The sequence below is a fragment of the Bos taurus genome, chromosome 17, assembly GCF_002263795.3.
Source record: "Bos taurus isolate L1 Dominette 01449 registration number 42190680 breed Hereford chromosome 17, ARS-UCD2.0, whole genome shotgun sequence".
In the NCBI taxonomy this organism is placed as follows: Eukaryota; Metazoa; Chordata; class Mammalia; order Artiodactyla; family Bovidae; genus Bos; species Bos taurus.
The window spans coordinates 4,771,551-4,793,935 of record NC_037344.1 but is presented as its reverse complement, the minus strand read 5'-3'; the positions used below and the strand labels follow the sequence as shown (position 1 = coordinate 4,793,935).

The 22,385-nt window shown below is 36.3% G+C and overlaps 1 protein-coding gene across 11 annotated transcripts in view; it reads left to right on the top strand.

The window, feature by feature from the left end:
• ARFIP1 (ADP ribosylation factor interacting protein 1) overlaps positions 1-22,385 on the top strand; it is a 157,547-nt gene that overhangs the window by 93,629 nt on the left and 41,533 nt on the right. For 6 of the 11 annotated variants that reach the window (XM_059875917.1, XM_059875921.1, XM_059875920.1 and 3 more), the window contains 5 exon segments: positions 6-114; positions 7,176-7,271; positions 8,809-8,921; positions 15,727-15,948; positions 22,125-22,282. In XM_059875917.1, the coding sequence (XP_059731900.1) occupies positions 6-114; positions 7,176-7,271; positions 8,809-8,921; positions 15,727-15,948; positions 22,125-22,282 (698 nt within the window). 11 annotated transcript variants of the gene reach the window in all.

The window sequence follows — 22,385 nt, the reverse complement described above, 5'->3', positions numbered from 1 at the left end:
CTAAGGATTTGAAGCGTTCATTACCAGCTGGACTTGGTCTCTCAGAAACGCAAATCACATCTCATGGCTTTGACAGTACCAAAGAGGGGGTTATTGAAGCAGGATCATTTCAAGGTAAGGAACCCATTATTTTTAAAGATGAGCGGGATAGAAGATGGGAGAAGGTCACCAAATGCTACCTTAGTAGAGTTGAGAACTTTGATTTCATGATAAAACACTGGTTATAAACATAATCCTTTTTCTCTTCAATTTAATTTAGTAATTGTTTTAATAGTTGTCTTTATATAAACAGGTTAGCATGCATAATTTCACTGATTACTGCTTGAAAATTGGTTTTAAAATACTGAAAAACTCAAAAATTATATCAAAAATGCAGATTTAAATTATTTTAGTGGTAACCACAAAATTTATGTCAATATTGATTTGTATAAATACATATTTCTTATTTCAAAGCAATTAGAAAATGAAACTTTTATTTTTCTCACTATATATGCTGTGTCGGAGGTCTCCTGAGAGCACCCTCCAATAAAGTAATTTTCAAAGAGGACTAACAGGACTCAGTGTATAGTCATAATCCAGACTGTGATGATAGCAGAAGTATACTGAGCACAGTCGGCAAAGGCAAAGGGTGCCTGAGGTAAAGGTTGGGGTCCTTTCCCAGTCCAGTCATAAAGGACATGCTTCATTCTCCCAGCAGAGCTGTGACAACAAATGTGAAATGTTGCTAACCAAGGAAGATAAATTAGTGCCTAGGGTTCTTATTGGAGATTGTCCACATAGGCACCCTCTGCCTAGCATGTGCCAGATTCCAGACTCCCAGAAGGAAAGCATAAACCACATTGTTTGTATAAACAGTTTAGGCATAGTGAGCAAGTCTTAGAATTCCAGGAATGGTGAGAATCACTCCAAAATTAAAGTTCTCAGATGCCAGTTGAGGGCCAATCTTTTGTAAACTGGTCTTTTCAAAGGTAAATAGTTAGATCTAGTATGTTAGCTCTTTTCTGCATACATTCCATGTATGTGTTTTTTTTCTTTTTTAATATAAAGAAAAACACTTCCTTTTTAAATACTCTTGCCTATAATAACCTTTTTAGGTATTTTTTCATCTTTACACAAGTGAAAGAAAATAAAATCATGTAGATGTAAAACTGGATTGTTTTCTTGACAGAGCTCTAGTTAAAGTAGCAATACTTGGATGTTCAATGAAGTATTTTAATTTTAATACTGTGTTAAGTTCAGTTCAGTTGTTCAGTTGTGTCCGACTCTGCGACCCCATGAACTGCAGCACGCCAGACCTCCCTGTTCATCACCGACTCCTGGAGCTTGCTCACACTCAGGTCCGTCAAGTCGGTGATGCCATCCAACCATCTCATCCTCTGTTGTCCCCTTCTCCTCCTGCCTTCAATCTTTCTCAGCATCAGGGTCTTTTCCAGTGAGTCAGTACTTTGCATCAGGTGGCCAAAGTATTGGAGCTTCAGCTTCAGCATCAGTCCTTCCAATGAATATTCAGGGTTGATTTCCTTTAGGATGGACTGATTGGATCTCCTTGCAGTCCAAGGGACTCTCAAGAGTCTTCTCCAATGCTTCTCCAGTTCAAAAGCATCAGTTCTTTGGTCTTCTTTATAGTCCAACTCTCACATCCATACATGACTACTGGAAAACCATAGCTTTAACTATACAGATCTAGTTGGTAAAGTAATGGCTCTGCTTTTTAATATGCTGTCTAGGTTTGGTCGTAGCTTTTCTTCCAAGGATCTTTCTTCCAAGCATCTTTTAATACTGTATTATAATTTCACAAGTTGAAAAAAATATCTCCATGCCTTTGTACTCTGTAGCCCTCTTGCAGTATTCTATATTTTATTATACTAATGGCCAATAGTGAGAAACAACTTATATTTTAAAATATATTCCTTGCTAAATGGATCCTAGAAATAGGCCTTTAGGGTAATCCAGTATACTATCTTCTACTCTAGGCTGTAAAACGAGTGGACTTTCTACTGACATCTTTTTTTTTTACCCTTTTCATTCTTATGTTCACAGAAATAAAGATATAGAAAGGCAACACGTGCATCAGTATCGCAGTAGTCATTGCATAGCATTGTGGTGGTGTTCTCTAGGCTTTGAATAACTTTGAATTTGAGAAGGTTGACTGATTGCCTGAGATTATGAACGTTTGAAGACACAAGGCACACTTTGCGTGACATCATTTTCCAACCGGTCACCAATTTCCAAATTTAAATGTCAACATAGAATTAAAAAAAAAAAAAGACTTTTACAATTAAGATATTTGAAGATTTTCAGTGATATTATTTGGCTGACATTTGGTTTTATCCTTTCCCCCTTAAACAGAATAGTATATACAATAATCAAAGTCAGCTGGCATTGTAACCTGTTGTCCATGAACAGGAAAGTGCCAGTCAGTTTCACTTGCTTATAGATCCATTGTAGTCCCTCAGATTGGAATAAAAAATGTGTTTTGTGATAATGGCAGTAATTTATGTCTCTTTGAATTGACTTTATAAAACACTTTTTAAAACAAGCTACATAGTTAATCAGTATGTTTAAAAGATAATCATTCTGTCATACTCAGATTCATTAAGCATTTACTGGAAAGTTGTAGTTAAGTGTCCTTGTTTTGAGGCATGTATGCATAAATTAGAATGAACATGATTTTCTCATGTTTAAAATTTAGAATATGTTCTTATTGTTGTTCAGTTGCTAAGCCATGTCCAGCTCTTTGCAACCCCCATAAACTGCAGCATGCCAGGCTTCCCTGTCCTCCACTATTTTTGCTCAAACTCATGTCCATTGAGTCAGTGATGCCATCCAACCATCTCATCCTCTGTTGCCCCCTTCTATTTCTGCCCTCAATCTTTTCCAGCATCGGGGTCTTTTCCTCTGAGTTAGCTGTTCACATCAGGTGGCCAAAGTATTGGAGCTTCAGTTTCAGAATCAGCCCTTCCAATGAATATTCAGGGTTGATTTTCTTTAGGATTGCCTGGTTTGGTCTCCTTGCTGTCCAAGGGACTCTCAAGAGTCTTTTCCAGCACAATTCGAAAGCAACAATTCTTCAGCGCTCAGCCTTCTTTATGTCCAGCTCTCACATCTATCTGTACATGACCACTGGAAAAACCATAGCTTTGACTATATGGACCTTTGTTGGCAAAGTGATATGTCTGCTTTTTTGAATTTTAAGTTTTAAGCCAGGCTTTTCACTCTCTTCTTTTACCCTCATCAAGAGGCTCTTTAGTTCTTCTTCACTTTCTGTCATTAGAGTGGTATCATCTGCTTATCTGAGGTTGTTGATATTTCTCCTCGCAGTCTTGATTCCAGCTTGTGATTCATTCCAGTCTGGCATTTAACATAATGTACTCTGCATATAAGTTAAATAATCAGGGTGACAGTATACAGCCTTGTCATACTTCCTGCCCAATTTTAAACCAGTTCATTTTTCCATGTAAGGTTCTAACTGTTGCTTCTTGTCCTGCATGCAGGTTTCTCAGGAGACAGGTAAGGTGGTCTGGTATTCACATCTGTTTAAGAATTTTCCACAGTTTATTGTGATCCACACTGTCAAAGACTTCTAGCATAGTCAGTGAAACAGAAATAGCTGTTTTTCTTAAATTCCCTTGCTTTCTCTGTGATCCAGTGGATGTTGGTAATTTGGCCTCTGGTTCCTCTGCCTTTTCTAAATCCAGCTTTTACATCCAGAAATTCCAGTTCACATACTGTTGAAGCCTAGCTTGAAGGATTTTGAGCATTACCTTGCTTGTGTGTGAAATAATGTACTTTATGTACAAATAATGTACTTGCTACCTTGCAACTGTGTGGTAGTTTGAACATTCTTTTGTATTGCCCTTCTTTGGGATTGGAATGACCTTTTCCGGTCCTGTGGCCACTGCTGAGTTTTCCACATTTGCACATATTGAGTGCAACACTTTAACAGCATCATCTTTTAGGACTTGAAATAGCTCAGCTGGAATTCATCACTTCCACTAACTTTGTTCGTAGTAATGCTTCCTAAGGCCCACTTGACTTCACACTTCAGGATGTCTAGTTCTAGGTGAGTGTCCACACCATCATGATTGTTCAGGATATGATAGTTCTGTGTATTCTTGCCATCTCTTCTGCCTCTGTTAGATCCATACTGTTTCTGTTCTTTATTGAGCCCATCTTTGCATGAAATATTCCCTTGGTATCTGATTTTCTTGATGAGATCTCTAGTCTTTCCCATTCTATTGTTTTCCCCTATTTCTTTGCACTGATCACTGAGGAAGGCTTTCTTATGTCTCCTTGCTATTCTCTGGAACTCTTCATTCAGTTGGGTATCCCCAAGAAAACGAAATGCAAGAAGATTAAAGTGGTTGTCTGAGAAAGCCTTAAGAATACCTTAGAAAAGAAGAGAAGTGAAAGGCAGAAGAGAAAGGGAAATATATACCCAACCAAATGCAGAGTTCCAGAGAATGGCAAGAAGAGATAAGAAAGCCTTTTTAAATGAACAAAATTTAGGATATATGTCTCATGAAAAAATGTTAGGAGTTGGGGCTCTGTTAGCTTTCTGGGAAAAACTGAATGATAACTTTATAAGGACCCTATTACCATTTATTTTTCCATCTCTGGGGCAAATTTAGAAGAAATTGTGCTTAAATTCAGTGTAACAATAAATATTGAAATCTACCCAAGAAATACATGGTAGAATGAATAACAGTGAAAACCATGAGTAAGTCAGAACTCTTAAGAATGAGTTGTTCTTGGTATCTGAGTTTTGTTTTAGTGGGGTTTTGATCATTGCATACACATTATTCATATTCCTAGACTTCTCCTGTTGAGAGAAAGCTGAGCTAATTCTCCAAATTTCATCAATTAGCAAAAGCCTAGAGTTTTAAGAATTATTTTTGTTGGAATGATTTACTTATTTGTGAGTGATTTTAGTAACTAAATTAGTCTGACTTAAAGATTTGAAGATACAGAGAACAATTAACCCTTGAAAGTAAAGCAAATAGTTGAAGGTCTCTACTTATCTCAGCACTATGTCTTTTTGCTACTTTAGTTTGGAAAGTTCTGTATCACTTGTGACATATATGTTATACATATCTCATGTTAAATCATGGGATTATTTCTTATGCAAGATTAATAAACAGTAATAGCCAGAACAACAGAGCTCTCTGTTCCTGGGATTATCACAAAATGGAATTATAGTAGTCATCGTTTATTGAACTCTTCTTTATGTAATAGTAGAGATAGAGTTTTTGTTTAAAATAGTGATTGCATTGGATAATCCATTAAATGCCTTCCAGCTTAACAAGTAATTTATGGATTGATGTTTTTTGTATTGAATTTAATAATGGAGATATTATGGTATGGATTCAGAACACCTGAGAATCTAATAAGCTATTTAAACCTCTCTGAGCCTCTTTTTCCCTGTAGTTTAGCATCAGACTAGTTGATTTCTGTTGTCCCTTCCAGTTTTAAACTTTTTTGGTTCAACAGAATTTTTTTTGAAAGACAGGTATCTCATTTTGAAAGGTAATGCCATTCTATTTAGATACATTGTGTGTTTTGGATTTTAATGTTAGATTCAGTCCACATTAAGTATTCCTTATTATTAAAACTGGTGACTATTCCTGATCAGAACTTCGTATATCTGGGATATGAGAAAGTTGACATTCATTCTTACTGGAATATTTTAATTATAAATTTGATATGTGTTTTTAGAAAACTGGAAAAGAGTATAGTTGTAATAAATTTATCTTAGAAACATTAAAATATATTCAGCTAAATGTGAAGGATGTTAATAATTTTTTCAGTTTCCTTTCAATGATCACTTCCCTAAAGACATAAAACCTTTAGAATTTAAAATAGTCAGTTGAAGCTGTATAGTTTTATGCTGGACATTAGCAACAATGTTGGGTACTCAGTTTTTCTTAACTTTTTAAAAAAATTAAGGCTCAGAGATGTTGAGTAATTTGCCAGGGTGTTCCTGATACTATTTGATAAATAGAGCCAGAATTTCAAACCCAGAGTTAGAATTTTAAAACTCAGTGTGTTTCATTCCAAAATTGTATTCTTTCCTCAGGTTCTCAAACTTAGCTGTGTTTGAGAGTAAGTAGCTTCTAAAAAACTACTGTTGCCTAATGAGCAGCATGGTGACTATAGTTAATAATAATGTATACTTGAAATTTGCTGATAGATCTCAGGTTTTCTCACCACACACACAAAGATGGTAACTATGTGAGGTGATGGATGTAATCATTTCACAGTGTATACATATATCAAAAAAATCATTTTTTATACCTTAAATATATGCTATTTTTATTTATCTAATAAATAAAAGCAGAAAATCAATCTAATAAAAAAGCTAAAGCTTCCCCCACCCCCCGGAAAAGCTCTAAAAATAACCTGTTTCAGTGATAATCAGTAGATCTTGTGGAATGTCTCAGGTATGTTTGAAAAGCTTCAGAAGTCTTATGATTAATCAGAATAACACTCTGTATTATCACTTCTCAGGCTTCAAAACACATACAAATCACCTGAAGATCTTGTGAAAATGCAGATTCTAGTTAAGTAGGTCTGTATTTCTGATGCGCTCCGAGATGACATAATTGATGGAAACCCCTTGCATCCATACTATGAGTGGCAGTAATCTGTAGTAGGTGATACTTGATTTATGATTTGAAATTTTTGGCTATAATTTCTGTGAAGGGTGATTCATTCACATTTGTGTGAATGTTAATGATAAATTTGATACAAGTGTTCCATGCCTTTGGATTTCTACTTGAAGAGCTTTCCTCCCTATGTTAGAGTAGCAAGTTATACAGTGTTGAGTTAAGCTTTAAAACCACTTCAGCTGTGTCCTTTAATCACATACTTTTAATTGATTTGAAAACAGCCAAGTCCAGGTAGAGTACTGATTAAACATGATCTTACCAAGTCTCTTCTTACAGTTATGTGTTTTGTTTGGTTTTAATAGTTCTAAGAAAAGTTTATGTAAGAGCTCATCCTGGTAGCATCCATTTGTTACTCATCCATTTCAGCATGGAAGCAAGTCTATTAGTTCCCAGCTTTTAATCCTTTTTTTGAATATTTTAAAGGAAATGTCAGTACAGCTATATTCAAAATGTATATTGTGTGGAGGAAGAGAAGCATTTTCACAGTGAAATGTCTGCCCTTTTCAGGTTCCCCAGCACCACCTCTGCCATCTGTTATGTCTCCTAGCAGGGTGGCAGCTAGTCGACTGACTCAACAAGGAAGTGATTTAATTGTTCCTGCAGGTATTCACTGCACTGATCGGATAAAGCCCTTCTTGCTACTGCTGAAGCTAAACTCACTCACTCAATTTCCTATCGCTTGCTTTATATTCTTAGGTGTGTTATTCTGGCTTTTTTGGTGGCTGTTTTTTTGTTTTTTTTTTTTTTTTAACAATAAGGAAAGTGATCTCTCTAGCCATAGCTTACCTTTCTGGCTTTTCAAAGTTTATTAGGCACAATCTCAAACATGAAATTTCTGGAATAACAGAAAAAAACACATTAAAGTTTGATTCATTTTTAATCTACCTTTCTTTTCTTTGCTCTGGAAAATGTTGCTTTACTTATTTGATCCTAAACTCTTGGCTTTGCAGCTCTGCCATCTGTTTTCAGTTAAATAAAAAAGGACTTTCAACAGTTGGGTTGTTCATTATTTGGAATGAATCAAGTGGAAAAGGTTGTGTCTTCCTTTTTTCAACTTTGACTTAACAACTAGTTGTCAAATTGCTTCAAAATACTATGTAATTTTCCAGTTATGCCGAGTGAAAAGTACTGGGAAAAACCTATTTCTTTGCATTGGATTTGCTTTTCACTTTAATACTGCTGGACTATAAAAACAAGGCAAATTTACATGAAATGTTAATATTTTATACTTTATGTGAGAATTTTGTAAATTCTTAAACGCATTTGATTTTATATACTGTTCTCCTTAGATTATGGTAAAACTGTGGTAAAGCCTGGCCTGGTTACAGGGGTGAGAGAAGAAATTTTTGCTGACTCTAACCTTTTAAAACCATTTTATAAAATGTTTTCTCTTGTCTTTTTTAAAAATTGTTATTTTAAAATTATGGTGTTTCTATCCCAAGTTATTAACATCATAAATGTTACTAAATATGTTCTTCTGTAAAAAATATTTTACTGTGAGGAACTGTATAGTTGTAGAGTTGCTGTTATGTCATAATTTCTTAATTGTTGGAGTAATGCATTATCAGGGCTTTATACTGCCTGTATTAATTATGGCTTTGGGGGAAGTGCTGGCTTTCTTGAGGAAAAAATGAGGCACAGTGAAGGTCTTGTTTAACAAAACCTCTTATACTACAGTAAGATATTTTTGATGACTATCTAAAGTTATAGTATTTTTAAACCCTCCAAAATTTTGGTAACATTGTGTTGTTGCTGTCTTCTGTGTAGTATAATCAAAGGAGATCACTGTGAAGAGTGTGAGCCTTTCAGATTTTTAATGACAATTTTTTAAGAATCATTAGGTTATAAGATAAATTGTGGAAATTTTATTTTCCTTGAAGAAAGTAGCAGTTTAGAGAAGAAGGCCTATTGCAGCATTTTTTTTTTTTTTAAAGAAGATGGACAAACCAAAGAAATTTTTTTTTGCAGTATCAGGAAATCATCCTTAAAATGATTCCAAGAAGTCCTAGTCCTTTACTTTGTGGGAATCTTCTTATTTCTTTAAATGCATAAGTAGTTTAATTTGAACTGCATCAGTGTTTTGTTTTCTTTCTACTTGTCTGTGTGGTTTGCATTTTTATCTTTTGTTCTGATGTTACAGGTAGCCAGAGAACACAGACAAAAAGTGGTCCAGTTATTCTAGCAGATGAAACTAAAAATCCTGCCATGGAAAAGTTAGAACTTGTTAGAAAATGGAGTCTAAATACCTACAAGGTTTGTAATTTTTTTTAATATTTCCACCCCAAGTAGCTCTAAGAATTTCATTCGAATGTTACTCAAATTATTATTTTGCAATTATATAAATGTATAGGAGAGTATAATGCTCTTTCAGCATAAATATACAATTAAAAATATTGTGTCTTACTGATCTTTGCATAAATGTAGTTTTAAAAGTCAGTAGGTTGAGTTCTAAAAAGAGCTACTAAAGCTCTTATTAATTGACAGATAGTACATAATTAAAGAAGAAATATGTTGTCTGGGAGCACATTTAGCTGTAGAACTGCCATAGATATGTTTGTCACAACCTCCATCTTTTTGATACTTATAGCAGCAAAATGTCAAGAGGTATATTAGTTTTCCAAAGTTTGAAATTCTCTGATCTTACTGTAATAACTAAACACTAAACTGTACAGACAGTATATGAGTTGGATTTCAAAGGTTTATTGTTGTTAAGTGTATTGCTTCAGAGTAAGTATTGATTAGTTTTCTTACATTCTCCTAAAGTAAATAAGCAAAATTTACTCTAAAGCAATACAGCTATATTTAATGTGTTACAAATAGATAGCTCAAACCCCACATTCACTTAGTACCTTTGAATCTTAACAGGGATGAGACAGTAGAATTCGTAGAATAGTTAAGTGGATGAAAACCCTAACAGTTCTATTTAGAGCATCAGCGTTAACACTCGCTCTGTTTGTGAATTGGTAGTGGGCCTAGTGGTCTGTAAATCAGGAATTGTCTGTATTTTTATACAGGAGTCTCTGATGTGTCTTCTAAAGAGCAATACAGAAGTGCATTTATTTTTTCAGTTAGTATTTTTAAAGTACGATCTGCAATTTTGCACAGAAGTACAGGTTTTCTTAAGAGGATAAAAGTGCCCTGAAACTGCTGCATGAAACTTTCCATGTCGTGTTGCTCATGTCAGTGTGGAACTGAGAAACGCCAGTGGTAGCCGTCAAGACTTGGTGCCCGCTGAACTGTTCTCATTCAGGATATTCTATTTGCCCATTGCCCCTTTTGTTCTCAAGGATGTGGATGCTCTCATTCCAGGAATACTGTGTTTTCCTTTTGTACTCCTTCATATCAGAGCAGTTCATCCAAACATTCAGATGTCTACTTCATCTTCTCACTGATTCCACATGCCCAGTTAATTATTAAATGGACTGCCTCTTTAACATTATTTGACTTTATCCTTGTCTCCATCTTAGCCTTCACAGCCATGTGATTACTCTCTTAAATTACTGTAGTAGCTTCTCAACAAATTGTCTCATCCTGCAGATTCTGCTCTGCCTGACGTGGTTCAGTTTGCTTAACTCCTTCCCTCGATCCCCATCTACCTTTCCGTTTTTTTCCTGCTGCTCCTCTCTTCCACCCGCAGATCTCGTGATCCCTACCTGCTTATCCAGAGATTTCCTAAACAAGCTGTGCTTTCTCACACTCTGCAGCTTGTTCTGTGTTTGCCCGCTGCCTGAAATTCCCCTTCATACTCCCTTTCATTTCACTTGTTTATCTTTCATACCAGATTTAGTCTCATTTTTATTTATTAAATTCATTTATTCAGTCATTCCTTTGTTCATTTATTCCTGAAATTTAGCCACACATTTTGAGCCTAAAGAATACAGGTCTTATTTTTGAGCCAAATCCTAATAATCCTAATTTGACAAATTATCAAGTTTAATTCTTTGTCATTTTGGCCTTCCTCTCTTGTGTCAGTTGTGTTTTCCTGTTGCTTATCTTTTTTTTTTTTCCTGTATGTGTGTGTTTATCAACTGTTCTTTTCTTCTTTTACTTCTACAGTAATCAGAGTTGAATCCTTCCTAGTTTATAGTTATCTCTAGCTTAACATGGGCTTCCCAGGTTGCTCAGATGGTAAAGAATCCTTCTGCAGTGCTGGAGACCCAGGTTTGGTCCCTAGGTCGGAAAGATCCCCTGAAGAAGGGAATGGCTACCCACTCCAGTATTCTTGCCTGGAGAATTCATGGACAGAGGAGCCTAGTGGTCTGTACAAGTCCACAGGGTCGCAAGGAATCGGACACGGCTGAGCAACTAACACTTTCACTTTTTTTCTGCATTACTGTACCACATTCAGATTTTCTGTTATTGAAAATAACCAGACTTCATAATGCATACACATGGCACAGTACTATGTGAAGGAGTTATCATTCTTTCAGTGATCATTTTATTTTTAACCGAAAATTTTTTTCATCAGAATAATTTGTGTATCTCAATCTAAGTCAAAAGAGAGAAAGTCCTAGCTTACATGATTTTATGGAGTTTGTAGCTCAGTGTGTCTGGACTGACATACAACTGTGTTCTTCTGTCTTTTTGACCTTTTTAGTCCAAATTATGAGCCGACATAGGACATTCATTGTCATTAGGATAATCCTTCAAGTGTTGATTCTGATTTGTGCTTATTATCCATCATACTCTGAGGAATTTGATTCTGGCTATGACTTTGATTCTCTTTCATGGACTTCAATTTCTTCATGATTTTTGTTTTTAATTTCTTCTGTTTCTGTTCTCTGGCAGACACTTTAAAGCTTTTACTCAAAGAGGATATTTTTAGCACTTCTTTGTTGGTGTTTAATAAAGGAAGTGCTAATATTGGCTCCAAGATTAGTCTGGTGATTAAAACCAAATATGTAAGAGAAGTGATTTTAAGTTTAGGCCTTGAACCTATTTTCTTAAATATTATTTTAATCTACCTGATTTTATTCCAGTTTGAATCCAAAATTTATTTATTTTCTTATTTTCTCTCATCTACAGGAATCAGTGTGAATAATAAACTCTGGTTTATCATTTTTGTTCATTTTTGTATTTTGCAAATATAGAATATAGGGTACTTGTAGAAGTCTGTCTTGTTTTTTGAAGAATAATCTCAGTTTTAGCATCCAGACCTATTTAATGTCTCTTCCAAACATTAAATTCTTTTTAAAAATGTTTTAAGAACTTGCCACCAGTATTCATACCTTTAGCAAATGAATATTTGTTGGCTTAAAGCCAGTATCTTTTAAACTTTCATTCCTGGCTTTCTTACCATATTATTTATTTACTAGTTTATCTGTTTCCACTGTTCAGGTTCTTATATTTACTTTAGGCTCCCTTCTTCCCTATCCTTTAGTCTTAACAACTTTCTTAATATAGTATCTGTCTTTTGCTGCCATTAGCTTATTCTTTCCCTTATACCTAATTGTTTTATTCTAAGCTCTTGGTGCTATTTAAATACTAATAGTATCCAGTGATTATCTTGTAAATTCATGACCTGTGCGGTGGTGATTCATGGTATTTTATACACTATTTATCATTATTTTGTCCTCTCCCAAGTAGGAAATCTCTGTAGAGCAATAATTTACTTTTGCTTTTTCCTGCCTGTTTAACTTTACTCCATTTGTCCTTTTATCCTCAAAGTAAATCATTCATTTATATGGAAAGCTGGACAGGACCATAGATCATGGAAAGTCATCTGCATTTTCAGGGACTTTGGAGAAGGGTAAAGAACTGAGAATTTTTAATTGTCTTCTCTTTTAAACTTGCTTTATAATGTATACTGAAGGTATGTAATATATACCTTCGATTTTGCACTTCAATTTCAGTATTTACTAGGAAGCAACTTAAATAAAATTCTGTTTTTCTGTGATCCTATGAGAAACTTGCTCTGGGACCCTGATGAGTGGGGAAATGCCTCGCACTTTATGTTTTCTCACTGCAGCTTTCTTTACAAAGCCCCACAGAGGCTGTCTGTAGCATTCTCACCTCCAGATTACTTAGATTTCCTTGAGAGTGGTTAGTTATCTGTATTGGAATATAAGCTCTGAAGTTCAGTTTCAAAACTTGTTTAAGGTGTCCAGATTTGATGCCTTATACTCTTGCCTTACTTTTCCCATTGCCATAGCTTCCTGGAAACAAAAAAAAATTTCCTCATTAAACCTTTGACCTTACTGTCTGCTTATCACCATTATTTCTGTAAAAAAAATGACCACTCAGACAAAAGTAGACATTTCTTTCATTTTGCCCAGTCTGCCAAGTTCCTTCAATGAATTCTGGCTTCTTGGTTTTCAACAGACTATTATATCTGGATAGCTATGGAAAGTACCACATGCTTTGGCTTAAGAGTAGGTAAATGCCTCTGATAATATTCTGTTGCATAGGGAAAATCCTTGTGTGGAAGAAAAGTGGAAATGAGTGGTATATCTTGATCTTGTTACCATTTCAAATATTACTTGCTGATGTTCTCTCATTAAAATCACAAAGTCTGAGGTTAAATGTTCTCTTTATGTGTTTTTCATCCCCAAAGAGTGTTTGTGTGTTTTCCATAGAAATAGTTTTATCCCTTCTATGAGTTTGGCCTTTCATCTTCCTATCACTTTCTATAGAGTTAATTTCTCTACTTTTTTGTTTTTAAAAGAACTCTTTTATTTATAAAAGTTTATTTGTAAAGATCCTTAATTGATGGTAATAGAGAGTGTCAGGGAATTCATTTCTATTTAAATAGAAAAATATAAGTAGCATATATGTTACCGTTAAAAGGATAAATAGACTTCCCTGGTGGCTCAGATGGTAAAGCGTCTGCCTACAGTGCGGGAGACCCAGGTTTGATCTCTGGGTTGGGAAGATTCCCTGGAGAAGGCAATGGCACCCCACTCCAGTACTCTTGCCTGGAAAATCCCATGGACGGAGGAACGCGGTAGGCTACAGTCCATGGGGTCACTAAGAGTCGGACACAATAATAGATTTATATGTGTTGACAAGGAAAAGGCCTTCAGAATGGGAGAAAATAATAGCAAATGAAGCAACCGACAAACAACTAATCTCAAAAATATACAAGCAACTCCTACAGCTCAACTCCAGAAAAATAAATGACCCAATCAAAAAATGGGCCAAAGATCTAAATAGACATTTCTCCAAAGAAGACATACAGATGGCTAACAAACACATGAAAAGATGCTCAACATTACTCATTATCAGAGAAATGCAAATCAAAACCACTATGAGGTACCATTTCACACCAGTCAGAATGGCTGCGATCCAAAAGTCTACAAATAATAAATGCTGGAGAGGGTGTGGAGAAAAGGGAACCCTCTTACACTGTTGGTGGGAATGCAAACTAGTACAGCCACTGTGGAGAACAGTGTGGAGATTCCTTAAAAAACTGGAAATAGAACTGCCTTATGATCCAGCAATCCCACTGCTGGGCATACACACTGAGGAAACCAGAAGGGAAAGAGACACGTGTACCCCACTGTTCATTGCAGCACTGTTTATAATAGCCAGGACATGGAAGCAACCTAGATGTCCATCAGCAGATGAATGGATAAGAAAGCTATGGTACATATACACAATGGAGTATTACTCAGCCATTAAAAAGAATACATTTGAATCAGTTTTAATGAGGTGGATGAAACTGGAGCCTATTATACAGAGTGAAGTGAGCCAGAAGGAAAAACACCAATACAGTATACTAACGCATGTATATGGAATTTAGAAAGATGGTAACGATAACCCTGTATATGAGACAGCAAAAGAGACACTGATGTATAGAACAGTCTTATGGACTCTGTGGGAGAGGGAGAGGGTGGGAAGATTTGGGAGAATGGCATTGAAACATGTGAAACGTCATGTATGAAATGAGATGCCAGTCCAGGTTCAATGCACGATGCTGGATGCTTGGGGCTGGTGCACTGGGACGACCCAGAGGGATGGTGTGGAGAGGGAGGAGGGAGGAGGGTTCAGGATGGGGAGCACATGTATACTAATTAAATAATTTTCTATTAAAGAAAAAAAAAATGCTCGGATATGATGTATAGCATAGTTTCATGTTTACTTTAAAAATATTATGTATGTGATTATATAGGTTTAAAGGGAAGTCTTATTAATAGTTTTCTACTATCCAGTCGAATTAAAGGAAGAGGACATTCATTTTTATTTCATTCATTATTTTCACTTCTACAACAAATACTAATTCTGTAACCAAACTTTAAAAGACATGATAAAATAACATATTTGCAAATTTTAAAAATTTCAGTGCTTATTTACTACTTTTTATAATATTTTTAACTTTAAATGATAATGATTATATTAATGCCCTATATGGTTGCTCTTATAATGTATTGTTGAGTAGTGAATTGAAAACTGTAAGCTCTTGTATCATTTCTGGAACAGAAATAGAATACCATAGAATAGAGTAACATAGTTTAATACTATTTTATCTAGGCAAAAGTAGAAGAAGAATTCAGAAATCTCTAATCTCTACCTCCTTCTCTGGCCTTCTCCCTTCCCTCCTCTCCATCCCCTCTTCTTTCTCCTTCCTTTCTTCCCTTCATTCTTCCTGTTCTCACACACACACACACACACACACAACTATTTAAGGGAAATCTAGAAGGGAAAAAAGCATTTGAAACTAATAAGAAAGTAGAGTTTTGGTATTCTTATTATTCCTATATTAATAGTCCAGTATTCTTAAATCAATGCTAAGTATGTCAGTTGTTTTAAATCATCTACCAAAATGCACAGAGCTTGAAATATGATTACATGAGAGAACTCATGTGGCAGTATATAAATTAGCTAGGTAAGTTTTGAAAATCTCTTGATTAGTAATAGTTAATAGGCATGATTGGTAAGTGTACTTTCTGGGTCCTGATGAACGTCTAAAGGGGACTGAAAGTTTGCAGTTTGTTAGGCTAGCTTGTTTGAAGCCAGAAATGGTGTATACCCTTTGCTTCAGTGTGTGCACTTTGGATTACTGCTTTTATCTTTTGTTCTTTTTTTTTTTCCTAAACAAAATACATCTTTCTACTTTTAGTGCACTCGACAAATTATCTCTGAGAAGCTGGGCCGTGGATCAAGAACTGTGGACCTTGAACTTGAAGCTCAGATTGATATATTAAGAGATAACAAGAAAAAATACGAAAATATTCTAAAACTGGCTCAGACCCTATCGACCCAGCTTTTCCAGATGGTGCATACCCAAAGGCAACTTGGAGATGCGTTTGCTGACCTGAGTTTAAAATCACTAGAACTCCATGTAAGATTATTTGAAATAACTCTCGGAGGGGAGAGGGGTGAAAAGGGTGAAAACGGCAATAGGAGTATTCTAAGAGGCAATTTGTTACATTTCTGATTTGTTGACTCTAATAAAATTGGAATCTTGTGGTATTCTTTTATTTCAAGAAGGCTCAGCTGACTTTTGTCGAAATACTGATCCAAAGAAAATGTCAGCTGGAGGTTTCAGGGAAAGGGAACTTGGTTAGAGGAAAGGAAAAAGAGTACTCAGCCTGCTTGAGCCTAGAAAGAATCATATATAATCATGTAAATAACTGGGTGTGGGTAAAAAGTAAATTCAGGCACCTGTTGAAAATCTTGGGGCTTCCCGGGTGGCGTTAGTGGTAAAGAACTTGCCTGCCAATGCAGAAGACACAGGTTCGATCCCTGGGTCAGGAATATCCCCTGGAGGAGAAAGTGGCAAACATCTCCAGTATTCTTGCCTGGGAAACCCCCTGGACAGAGGCGCATGGCAGGCTGTGGTCCATAGGTTTGCAGAGTCGGACACAACTGAAGCAACTTAGCATAGCATGTTGAAAATCTCTTACCTAGTCTCTGAATGTCCTAAACAAGACTTACTTGACTTAATTTGTGATACGCTTTTTCATTAGTGTAAGTTATGAATTTTAGAATGAAATTATTTTTCCGTGTATAGAAAGCATTATTCATTTCTTATGCTGTCTTTTTTTTTTGGCTGGCTCTCTGTTGCTGCCTGTGGGTTTTCTCTAGTTGCAGCAAGCAGGTGCTGCTCTGCAGCTGTGGTGCGCTGGCTTCTCTCACTGGGAGCATGGGCCCTGGAGTGCACAGGCTTCAGTAGCTGCAGCCTGCGGGCTCACTGGTTGTGGCAGACGGGCTTAGTTGCTCTGCCTCATGTGAGATCTTCCTGGGCCAGGGGTAGAACCTGTGTCCTCTGAATTGCAAGGTGGACTCATAATCACTGGACCACCGGGAAGTCCCATCTAATGATATCTTAAATTACTCCTTTTATGTCTTTTTTTCCTCACCTGGAACCAAAAGATGTAGAAATCCCTTATCTACGAAAATCCCCTACAGACGAATAACTTGAGAAGTTAGATCATTTAGAGCATTAAATTATTTGTTAATAATCTAGAATCTTGGACAAAGAAAGTTTGGCTAGAGATGACAATATTGAGATAAATATTGAGATTCAATTCTAACTGAGTCACTAGACAAAAAGAAGAATGAAACTAATATTTAGGAAGCTGAGTTATAGCAGCTGTTATTACTGAGTATCCACAATTTCAGTGTGATGGGCGGAGTGCTTTTTAGCCATTATATCATGTAATTTCTCTAATAACACTGGAAGAAATGTTATCCTGATTTTATAGAGGAGGAAATGGAGGCCAGGATGGTTAGGTAGTTTTTATGAAATCATGAAAAACAAAAGATGTAAGTGGAATTTATATTCAGGTCTTTCTGTCTCTTCCTGATCTCTGCCTGTCTCTTTAAGTGAGAGCTTTAGAAGGTGTGACCCAGAAAAAAATCCCCACAGTATGGAAAGAGATGATCAGAGTATAGGGTCTGGGGAAGTACAGCAGTGTTATCAGTGATGCTACATTGAGTAGAGTCTATTGATTATAATACTTAGCGCCAATTGGGGACTTACTGTACATCAGATACAGCTCTGAGTTGCATACATGTGTGTTAGCTCATTTAATGCTGTCTTAGTTAGTAGTACTTTAATTACCTTTCTTTTACAGATATGAAGTCCTTTTAAAAAAAAAAAAAACCTGAGCATATTCAGGTCCTCAGTATTCAAGTCCATTGTTGTTATTGTTCAGTTTCTGAGTCGTGTCCGGCTCTTTGCAACCCCATGGACTGTAGCACACCAGGCTCCTCTGTCCTCCACTGTCTCCCAGAATTTGCCCTAATTCATGTCCACTGAGTCAGTGATGCTGTCTGACTGTCTCATCCTCTGCTACCCCCTTCTCCTTTTGCCTTCAATCTTTCCCAACATCAGGGTCTTTTCTAGTGAGTTAGCTCTTCCCATCAGGTGACCAAAGGATTGGAGCCTCAGCATAGCCCTTCCGGTGAATATTCAGGACTTAATTCCTTTAGGATTAACTGGTTGGGTCTCCTTGTTGTCCAAGGGACTCTCAAGAGTCTTCTCCGGCACCACAGTTCAAAAGCATCCATTCTTCGGCTTTCAGCTTTCTTTATAGTCCATCTCTCACATCCATACATGACTACTGGAAAAACCATAGCCTTGACTGTATAGATCTTTGTTGGCAAAGTGATGACTCTGCTTTTTAATACACTGTCTAGGTTTGTCGTAGCTTTCGTTCCAAGGAGCAAGCATCTTTTAATCTCTTAGCTGCAGTCACCATACATAGTGATTTTGTTGTCCAAGAAAATCAAGTCTATCACTGTTTTCACTTATTCTCCTTCTGTTTGCCATGAAGTGATGGGACTGGATGCCATGATCTTAGGTTTTTGAATGTTGAGTTTCAAGCCAACTTTTTCACTCTACTTTTTCACCCTCATTAAGAGTCTCTCTAGTTCTTCTTCACTTTGTGCCGTTTGAGTGATCTCGTATGCACATCTCAAGTTGTTGATATTTCTCCTGGCAGTCTTGATTCCAACTTGTGATTCATCCAGTCCGGCATTTCACATGCATCGAAGTTAAATAAATAAGGTAATATATAGCCTTACTCCTTTCCCAATTCTGAACCAGGCCAGTTCCATGTCCGGTTCTATTGCTTCTTGAACCACAAGAAGTTCAAGTTCCTATTTCTCAGGAGACAGGTAAGGTGGTCTGGTATTCCCATCACTTTAAGAATTTTACACAGTTTGTTGTGATCCCCACAGTCGGAGGGTTAAGTGTAGTCAGTGAAGCAGAAGTAGATGTTTTTCTGGAGCTCCTTTGCTTTCTCCACCATCCAATGAATGTTGGCAATTTGATCTCTGGTTGCTCTGCCTTTTCTAAACCCAGCTTGTACATCTGGAACTTCTCAGTTCATATACTGCTGAAGCCTAGCTTAAAGTAATTTGAGTATAAACTACCTAGCATGCGAGATGAGTACAATTGTGCGGTAGTTTGAACATTCCTTCGCATTGCCCTTCTTTGGGATTGGAATGAAAACTGACCTTTTCCAGTCCTGTGGCCACTGCTGGGTTTTCCAAGTTTGCTGGCGTATTGAGTGCAGCACTTTCACAGCATCGTCTTTTAGGATTTGAAATAGCTCGACTGGAATTCCATCACCTTCACTAGCTTTGTTCATAGTAATGTTTCCTAAGGCCCACTTGGCTTCACACTTAAGGATATCCAGCTCTAGGTGAGTGACCACACCATCATGGTTATCTAGGTCATTAAGACCTTTCTTGTATAGTTCTTTTGTGTATTCTTGCCACCTCTTTTTAATTTCTTCTACTTCTGTTAGGCATGATAAAAGACAAAAATGGTAAGGATCTGTCCTTGTATGAAATGTTCCCTTGATATCTCCAGTTTTCTTGAAAAGATTTCTAGTCTTTTCCATTTTATGGTTTTCCTCTTATTTCTTTGCATTGTTCATTTAAGAAGACCTTCTTATCTCTCCTTGCTGTTCTCTGGAACTCTGCATTCATTTGGGTGTATCTTTCCCTTTCTCCCTTATCTTTCGATTCTCTTTCTTTCCTCAGCTGTTTATAAACTCTCCTCAGAAACCACTTTGCCTTCTTGCATTTCTGTTTCTTTTTCTTTGGGATGGTTTTGGTCACTGTCTCCCGTACAGTATTATAAACCTCAGTCCATAGTTCTTCAGGCACTCTTATCTATCAGATCTAATCCCTTGAATCTATTTGTCACCTCCAGTATATAATCATAAAGGATTTGATTTAGGTCATACCAGTCTTCACCATCAGTGGCTGGGGCATAGATTTGCCTTTCTGTGATGTTGAATGGTTTCCTTGGAAACGAACCATGATCATTCTGTCGTTTTTGAGATTGCACCCCAGTACTGTATTTCAGACTCTTCTGTTGACTGTGAGGGTTACTCCGTTTCTTATAAGGAATTCTCGTCCACAGTAGTAGATATAATGTTTATCTGAATTAAATTCTGCTATTTACATCCATTTTAGTTCACTGATGCCCAAGATGTTGATGTTCAGACTTTACATCTCCTGCTTGTCCACAACCAATTTACCTTGATTCATGGACCTAACATTCCATGTTCCTATCCAATATTGTTCTTTACAGCATCAGACTTTACTTTCACCACCAGACACATCCACATCTGAGCATCATTCTGGCTTTGGCCTCGGCGCTCATTCTTACCGTAGCTGTTAGAAATTGTCCTCCGCTCTTCCCCAGTAGCATATTGGACACCTTCCGACCTAGGGAGCTCATCTTCCAGCATCCTGTCTTTTAGCCTTTTCATGAGGTTCTCCAGGTAAGAATACTGGAGTGGTTTGTCATTCCCTTCTCCAGTGGACCACAGTTTGTCAGAACTCTTCACTGTGACCTGTCTGTCTTGGGTGGCCCTGCATGGACAGCGTGGCTCATAATTTCATTGAGTTACACAGCCCCTTCTCTGCGACAAGGCAGTGATCCATGAAGGGGATTCAAGTCTATTGGACCCAGTTTTATTTTTTAATAACTTTATTTTTTTCTGTTTTTTTTCTTAATTTTTTTTTTGTATTTATTTTTTTATTTTTGGCTGTGCTGGCTCTTCATTGCTGCATAGGCTTTTGGTGGCTTCTCTTGTTACAGAGCATGGGCTCTAGAGTCCTCAGGCTTCAGGAGTTGCCGCACATGGGCTCAATAGGTATGGCTCCTGGGCTCCAGAGCACAGGTTCAGTAGTTGTGGCACACAGATTTAATTGCTCTGCAGCATATGGGATCTTCCTGGACCAGAGATTGAACCCATGTCTCCTGCATTGGCTGATGGATTCTTTAACTTTCCACCAGGAAAGTTAGAGGACTGAGTTTTAATTTTTGAGTTTCTTATTTGAGCATTTCTCTTTGTAAGGATTGGTATTTTATGACTTTTATTCTTTCTTAGAAATCTTCCAATGATAAATTTACTAATTTTTAAAAATAGAATAAATGTTTTATCTTGCAACTACCATATGAGTCCATTGGAGATCAAATACACAGTATGGGATCTTAATGATCTTATTTTCCTATATCTTAAGACATTTTGCTGTTTCCTCATCTTAGGAATTATTTCATTATTGCTCATCAGTTTTTCCCTTCCATGTTAAAAATGAGTAAGATAATAAGACAGAAGAACGACAGCGTTGCCTGGAAGAATTACGTAATCGTGAGATAAACACTTCTTGTCTGTTTGCATCACCAAAAAGAAATCTGGAGAAGCTATTTACATCGTCTTTTTTTTTTTTTCACTTGTAACTTAAAAGTATTTTTAACAAAGTCAGAATCCTCAAATTAAATGATATACCTCATATATTCAGTTCTAAAGTTGATATGATCAAAGTTTTTATTTGGTCAGATATGTTCCTGATAATCAGTTAATTAATCAAACTTAGACTGGAAAGCTTTCCCTGCTGAAAATTTAGTCCTTGCTGTCCATATGTTAAGGAGTCGTGTGTAATGTTTGCTAAGCCAAGACTCAGTTTATTCAGAGAAAATGAACTAAAACTGGTGTTGAGTGATCCTTCCTCAGCTGTTTGTCCAGATAGACCTGAGCTTGAGAGTCGGTTGGTCACTAGGTTTACAAAGAAATGTGTATTGTTAATATTTATACTTTGAGGAGATTCAGTCAAAACACAAAAATTGTAGTCTATTTTATGTCTGAAAGTTTTAGCCAATTGTTACCTAATTTGGTTGTGAAAGTTAAAACCTCTCTGATTAATAATCTGCTATATTTTTCTTCTTAACAGCTGTGCTTACAGTATAATAGAAACAAAACGTGGAAATGAAAATATTCTTTCTAGTACAAAGTAGTTTAACTTTAAAATTATTTCATTTTAGCTGTACATCTAAGCTAATGACAGTTTGGTTTACTAGACTTTTTCTGTAATTGTATAGCTAGTTGTGATTTAGATTCCTATTTATTTAAACATTGAAAGAAAAAAACTTCTATAGCTAGATTTCTAAATCAAATATTTTCCCAATAGTGATGTGTTTGAGATTTTCTTTAGTCACATTTACTGATTTACAGCTGAATAAATTAAGGTGACTTTTTTTTTTTGTTTTAGGAAGAATTTGGCTATAATGCAGATACCCAGAAGCTGCTAGCTAAAAATGGAGAGACTCTTCTAGGAGCCATTAATTTTTTCATTGCCAGTGTAAACACTTTGGTGAATAAAACAATTGAAGATACATTAATGACTGTGAAACAGTATGAAAGTGCCAGGTATGTATAGATTTTCATTATATCGTTTGTTTTACAGATAATACATAATTCAGGTAAGATTTGGGGTTGCCAACAAGAGAAACCAACTCTGGTCAATATGAAC